Source organism: Gavialis gangeticus, unplaced genomic scaffold (genome assembly GCF_001723915.1).
Source record: "Gavialis gangeticus isolate Ggan-Ray unplaced genomic scaffold, GavGan_comp1, whole genome shotgun sequence".
In the NCBI taxonomy this organism is placed as follows: domain Eukaryota; kingdom Metazoa; phylum Chordata; order Crocodylia; family Gavialidae; genus Gavialis; species Gavialis gangeticus.
In genome coordinates, this window is record NW_017728992.1 from 108451328 (window position 1) to 108458463 (window position 7136).

The window sequence follows — 7136 nt, forward strand, 5'->3', positions numbered from 1 at the left end:
GTTTCTTGTTTTGGGGTTTTGTTGTACTCCCGCCCTGGCGGGGGGTCGGGCTAGAAGATCTACTAGGACCCTTCCGACCCTAAATCTATGAAATCTATGAAATCTATGAAACAATAACCTGGTTTTCTCCTGCACCTTAAATCTCAGGATACAGTCCCTAGCCCACTTCAACAGGTTAAAAAGCATCTTCTGCCTCCGATTACCCTGCCATAGACTCCAACAGGTTCTCCTCTCAGCTTCTCTACTAAGCCTCCAAGTTGAGGACCCCAGCCTCCACTGTACCCAGAGAGACGAAAGACAAAAACATGTTTTCAAGACAGGCTTAAGTACAGTTGTTTATCTCACTATTCATGTATAGCACTTCTTAGATTCTTGGGGGGCCTGCACTATGCATGCAACATCCTGCCCCCCAAAGCTGCATGTTTACCTGAGCAGAAATCTTTCCTGATATAATTAAGACCAGAAGAATACGTGCTTCCTTTCAAACATGGAGATTTGCTAACCTAATATACTGTTTCTCTTCCTCAACAGTTTGACTAGCAAGGTGTTATTCTTATAGCCACCCTTCTTTTCAAATGTCAGTTCAAGAGAGACAGTAAACAACTCGAGTTAAATTATAATTCCAAGCCATTGCCATGTTGTGCAGTCCTGGCCCTATTATAACATATAAGGAATATACTTTATATCAAATACCACAAGGCATATTACCACAAGGATAATAAGCCTAAATATAGCTTGACACTACACATACAAAGAGACTACACATACCATATCAGGAAAATAAAGTCAAGAAACAATGCACAAGTCCCCAGACTAGTATGGGGCTTGTGAAAATATCAATAAGGATTTTTTTTTTTCTGTTAGAAAGATTTTTTGCTTTTGGTGTTTAACTGGATAGTATGTTTAACTGCGTAAAGATAAAGTACCACTATTATTTTGCTTCTGTGCCTCATATAAAATCTAAATGTTCCAAGGCAAGTTCTCAAAAAAATCAACAATTTGATACTGGAACCATCACACTGATTTCTACATGAATCTGGCTGCCAAAATACTCTATCAAAGGGCAGTATTCATGAAAAATGAAATAAAACTACAGCAGTGGAAACTACTTCTCCATTCCTTTTCATTTCCAAAAGTATTTTTTTAGAAATTTACCCTTGGGAGGGTAAATCTTCAGATACAAGACACCACTACTGTTAAACCTTGTTTTGTCTAGTTGTATGGGAGTGTAGTGGTTTGTTTTTTTTTTAATTATTATGGGGATGGTGTCCTTCAGTTGATGAATTCTCATTGAAGCTTCAATGGAAGGGAAAGATTAAATATAATTGGTAGTTATAATTAATATTATACAAAGCTTCCTTGATTAAATTAATAATGTTAAATGGAAATGTAATTTAAAGCAAAATACGCTTACGTGCTCACGTAAAGTGATCTGTGAATTTAAAGTAAAAAAAACATTTACTCTTGCATTTCACATAGCCCCTTACAGAATTTTGTGTAGTTGTCTGTAGAGCTTTCAAAAGTAGATGTGACAGTACTTGAAAGGGACATGATATATAGTGAGAGGTTGGAAGGTCTCTGAAAATGGTGAATCGGGAATACTTTTAAAAAATGATAACCCAGCAGGGGATTTCCAGCCTTCCACAAAAACAGTTCTCATTTGACATAAATTTTAATAATAAATTGACATGAGTTCTCTTTATTTATAAAAAGGGAAGTATAGAGTGCTGAATCAGACCAAAATTTAATCTAAATTAAAATAAGGCATATTGACTTCTTAAGTCAACTTCAAATTTATTGACCTAAGAGGTCAATGAATGTTAGTGAAAAACACAAGTCAATATGTATTGCATGCATGAATTGTTCATGTCTTTATATGAAATTTCAAGCAAACTTAGCAAATTGAAAAGACAAGAAAGAAAAATGAGAAATACAGTGCCAAAGACAGCTCACAGATTTCAGAAGGCTTGGGACCGATGTATTATGCAATATGATCAACATAAAGCTAACATTGATTACCAATTCAGGGATAAATGTTATATGACGACAACAGCTTACACTTGGGGGTTTTTTTTTTTTGGACTCTTTGTACAACATGATATACAGTAAACCAGACCAAATTCTAAGTGACATTTTCTAGCTATTATAGTTCCAGGGATTTATCATTCCGTATTTATTTTTATTCAAAATAGTAAAGGTACCTGCCAAAGTCTGTAAGCTAACATAATTAAATACATAATGTATACAGTTAAATAAAATCTAACAAGCATCAATGATCATCAGTTTCATTAGAATTCAGCCACCAACCACTTGCCCCATTATCACCAAGAAGGCATACCTTCAGTCCAACAACTGGTGTTTTCTGGAAAATTACATTTGGGCTATTTCAGACCTACAGGGTAATCAAGTGCCAGACACTGAGAGCCCTGGATGAGATTCCTGGCCAGCCAGCCCTCTCTTTTATAAAGAAGAAAATACAGCTGGAACATCTCTGCTAAATTCAGCTGTGACAAGATGGACTGGGAAGGGTGGCAATACCTCATAGAGATACTTCCCAGGCCATGTAGTGTTTAAGGAGTTGTGTTCAACACCATAACTTTTCCCAGAGACTCAGGGACAGTGCTGGCATTATAGGTTTCTAGGGCTGAGGCACCATTCACTCCCAACAAGATGCCATGCTCAATAAATGAGCTATCCTATTATTCATCAATATCAGGCTCAGAATTTTTAAGGCATAGCCCCATATACATATACATATAGCATAATGCAATTGTTTAATTTGAGGAAATGAAAGCACGGGTAAATGTGTTAAAGTCTACAACTGAAAGGAAAGGTCACAACATCCTACACAGATAAACATGGTAAAAGGCTGACCCAGTCCTTGTCATCACATGATCAGACAAAGTAGCTGGAGTACAAAAATCATCTCCATGTTGCAAATACAAGTAACTTCTGGAAGACATACTCCTTTAGTCAAAGGCCCGTTATTACCTCTGTCATTCACCTCCTTCCCCACTGCACTATTATCAGCTCAGTCTTATTTGATCCAGGCTTTAATTGGGTCTCATTCATGCCTGAGTTCTAACTAGACACTGCCTGAGGTGCTGAACTGCCTTGTCCAAACCAGACAAGAGATATGCAATCAGCTACAGTCAGTAAAATGAAGACACCACACCCTATGCCTCCTCATGATAGACCCATATACATGGGCTGCAGTGAATCAAGAACACTTCATAACAAATGATACAGCTGGTAGATCCAATAAAGCCAGCATGAAAACTCAACTTCCATTGCCAAAAGATTACTGACTAATTCAAGCCTGTAAAACTGGTGGCCCATGGGCTACATGTAGCCTGCAAGCAGTTAATATTCAGCCCATTGGCGCCCATGCCCACTTCTCCCACTGCAGGGAAGGACTTGGGGCACTTGCCAGTGCCTATGCAGTCTGCACAGTGGGGGTCTGCTTCTGTTGGCACAATCCACATAACTGGGATGGAGGGTCAATGTGCAGTCGATACAATCAGCAGGATCATTGCCCATGCAATGTGCATTGGACAGCCTGGGACTAATGCAGCCAATACAGTCTTTGTGCCTAAACCACATTTGTGCCCAGACTGGCAAGGCTCAAGGAGACAGGAGGCATCTGGAAATGTGAGAGTTGTCCTACTCCACAAGGGAAAGTAAAAAAAAGATGTGATATTGATCCTTATATATCAAGTCTGGCAGCATCCAGCAAGGGCTGCATTATTGCTTCCTTCAATGCAATGGACAGTTTGTTTTATGATGGGTTTAGGGATGTTCTCCCCAAGCAACAGACCTAACACTTCTTCAGTGAACATCACCAGCCAGGAGGGACATGGATCCAAAGCAAAAATCACTGGATGAAGTTCTTTCAGTATTTTCAGCATCCTAGAGAGCATCACTCCCTGAAACTGTAGCAGAAAAAAATGAGGTCCTTGTTCCCTCATTGCTGAAAAGCCCATACTATAATATTAACATACTTCATAGCAACCAGAATAAAACAAAACAAAACGTCCTACTTCATGAACAACATCAAGTTCAGCTTTACACCAGAATTTCTGTTCATAAACTTTCCCTATGGCGTTCTATGCTATGCCATTGTTTAAACAAAAACAGTTATTCTTTATAGTCTACCATTCTCAATAAGATGCATCTGCCTTATGATCCGTATAAGTTTAATTAGAAAACTATAACTGGTTATAATTCACCAAAACTGCATAATTGAAGAGGAGGAAGGGCAACCATCCCTGAGTGTTTAAGTGCTGCATAAAGTGCTCTCAAAGAAAATTTATTGTGAATGCGTTTTTTCATTTTATAAAATGCCTATTTTTTAAAAAAAATCAGCAACCAGGATATATTAGGTAAAACTACATCATATATCCCTTTTTCTGGAGTATCACTAGGCTTAGTTATTGTGGTGTCCAGGTACTATGACAAGAGAGGAACCCTAACCAGTACCCATCCAACATTTTTTCTTCTCTGGCTACTATCTGTACTTTAGGTAAACTAGTAACACATAACCCTGTCATGAAACTCACTTTCCTAAGGCTCTGGGTGTTTCACATAAGGTGTTTCCTAGCATTTCTAACTGAAATTCCACCTAGATAGGTACAACTAGAAGATATTACCATCAGCCAAGTGTTCAAATGGGCAGCATGAAAGGAATGAGTGGCATCTGCTCAAATCAAAACTGTCACTCTTCTTGGTAGCCTGGAGAAGCCAAAACTAGATGGGACAGAAAAATGTATCCCTGTGGATATTGCTACTTTGCTTGCAGCAGTGGCTCTCAACATTTTCAGACTTGAGGTACTCCTCCATAACTTCTGTGAACCGAGGGCCACTCCATTTAAAAAACAAATGTATTTATTAAGTGCTTACTCCTTTGCCAAGGGGCCAGATAGTAAGTAGGGACAGGAAAGCAGATGGGCAGGGAGAAGCCTAACCCTGTGCTTATTTCCTCACACCTGCTTATCTCTTGCATGTTGCAGGGCTGTTGGTTGTAGCCCTGTTGGTCTCAAGGCTCTTTGGGTAGATGTGGTATCTTGTATTAGCTATCACATTTACTTGGCCTAATAAAAGATATAACATCTACCCAAAGAACCTTCCCTGCTTATCTCTTCAGGCTTTGTGGCACTTTTCAAAGGATCTGATAACACCCCAAGCTGCAACAATACCCTTGTTGAGAATCACTGGCTGACTGTGTGGGTAGAGCATATATTAATTAAAGCTGGTTTGGAAAATCATTCATGAAGGGCTTTTCAGAAAAAAAAAAAAGAGGAATCATTTTAAGGCATTATACTCAATCCACAACAGCTGTAAAATTATTTATCTTTAAGCCTACTTAGAATTGGCTTTAACAATACTCTCTTAATATGACCATTTTTTATCTCGAGTATTTCTGGGACTGTTAGGTCAACAACATCGCTCCAACACCCTCTTAGTATGAGAGGCTTTGCAATACACAGGAACTTGTGGTTCCCAAGCAGAGTTGGCACAACACAAACTCCATCCACCTGAGTATGGAAAAGGTCTCTGAAGGCTGAATCTTATTGCCAATGTAAAATGGAGTCACCAAAGCTCATTTTCCTTAGATCCCATTTTAAGACTCAGCGCCAGCAGATTTCAGGTGCTACTATCTTATCCACGCTGGTTTCAGTGGGAATGACTTGCAGATGAAGTTACTGCTAAGGACCTGGGAAAAAACATCTGATCTGTTTTGGGAGGAGAGGTCTGATGTAAACACAGGTGTGTGCCAGCTTAGCTGTCTGGCTGTGTACTTTGTCAGCCTCACGGTGTGTACAATGAGGGTGTGGACACAGGTAGGTGCCAGCCCCACCCTGTCCACTTCAGGGTGCAGAGCTGTGCACCAGCCTGGACATGTGCACAAAGGGGGTGTGGACACAGCTGCATGCCAGCCTGCCTGTGTGCACAATGGGGCACATATATAGGAGTGTGCCAGTCTGGCTGTGTACACAACTGGTGCACAGACATAGCTGTACAGCAGTCAGGCAGCGTGCACAATAGGGTGTGGATACAGGCATGTGCCAGCCCAGCCATGTGCACAAAGGGGCACAGACTTGGGTGCATGCCAGCCTGGCCATGTGCACTGCAGGGCAGAGAGAGCTGCATGCCAACACTGCCATGTGCACAATGGGCATGGGTATAGGTGCACATTGGCCCCACCATGTGCACAATGGGGGCACAAACACAGGCATAAGCCAGCCCAGCTGTGTGCACAATGGAGGCATGAACACAGGTGTGTGCTAGCTTAGCCAGGTGCATTGTGGGGGCACAGATACTGGTTGTTTGCCAGCCCAGCTGTGTACACAATGGAGTGCACATATAGGTGTGTGCACCTTGAGGCATGGACACAGCTGGCTGTGTGCAGAACGGAGCACATGTATAGGTGTGTGCCAGCCGGGCTGTGTGCACAGAGAGGCGCGCACACACACACACACACACACACACACACACACACACACAGGTGTGCACCAGCCAGGCGTGTGCACAGTGGGGCACACACACACTAGCTGGACATGTGCACAGAGGGACACACACACAGAGATGTGCACCAGCCGGGCCATGTGCAGTGGGGTACACACACAGGTGTGTGGCAAGTGGGCTGCTTGCAGAAGGGCACATGCGCGCGCGCACACACACACACACACACGTGTGCTCCAGCCGAGCCATGTGCAGAGGGGCACTCACCCACGGTGGGCAGGTAGGAGGCGGCGGGGCGCGGGCCGGGCTCGGCGTAGGCGCGCAGCACCGAGGTCTTCCCCACACTCGACTCCCCGGCCAGCACCAGCTTCACCAGCAGCGGCGCCGCCGCCGCCGCCATCCCAGCCACCAGGAACCGAAACCGGCCTCCTCGCCCCCGCCCGGGTTTCCGCTCCTGTTGCTTCACTCGCAGCGATCCCGCCCCCCGCAGACACAGCTGCGGACGCCGGCACACGAGGACTTGCGGGAAGGCGGTCACAGCCCTAGTCGGGGCCAAGCCGGGCCCCCAGCGCAGCCTCGCCCGAGGCAGGATCCGCCCGCACCACCCCCTGGTCCGCGGCACGGCCCGAGGCCCCCGCACCTGGCAGCCGCTGTCCTGCTTCTGGGACCTGTTG

General features: G+C 43.6%; 1 protein-coding gene across 1 annotated transcript in view; it reads right to left on the reverse strand.

The window, feature by feature from the left end:
• LOC109304267 (ras-related protein Rab-10-like) overlaps positions 1-6900 on the reverse strand; it is a 47370-nt gene extending 40470 nt beyond the window's left edge. Inside the window, exon 1 of the mRNA XM_019526753.1 lies at positions 6730-6900. Within this exon, the coding sequence (XP_019382298.1) occupies positions 6730-6862 (133 nt within the window). The 5' untranslated portion in view covers positions 6863-6900. The remainder of the gene's footprint in view (positions 1-6729) is intronic.
• Positions 6901-7136: the final 236 nt, after the last annotated feature.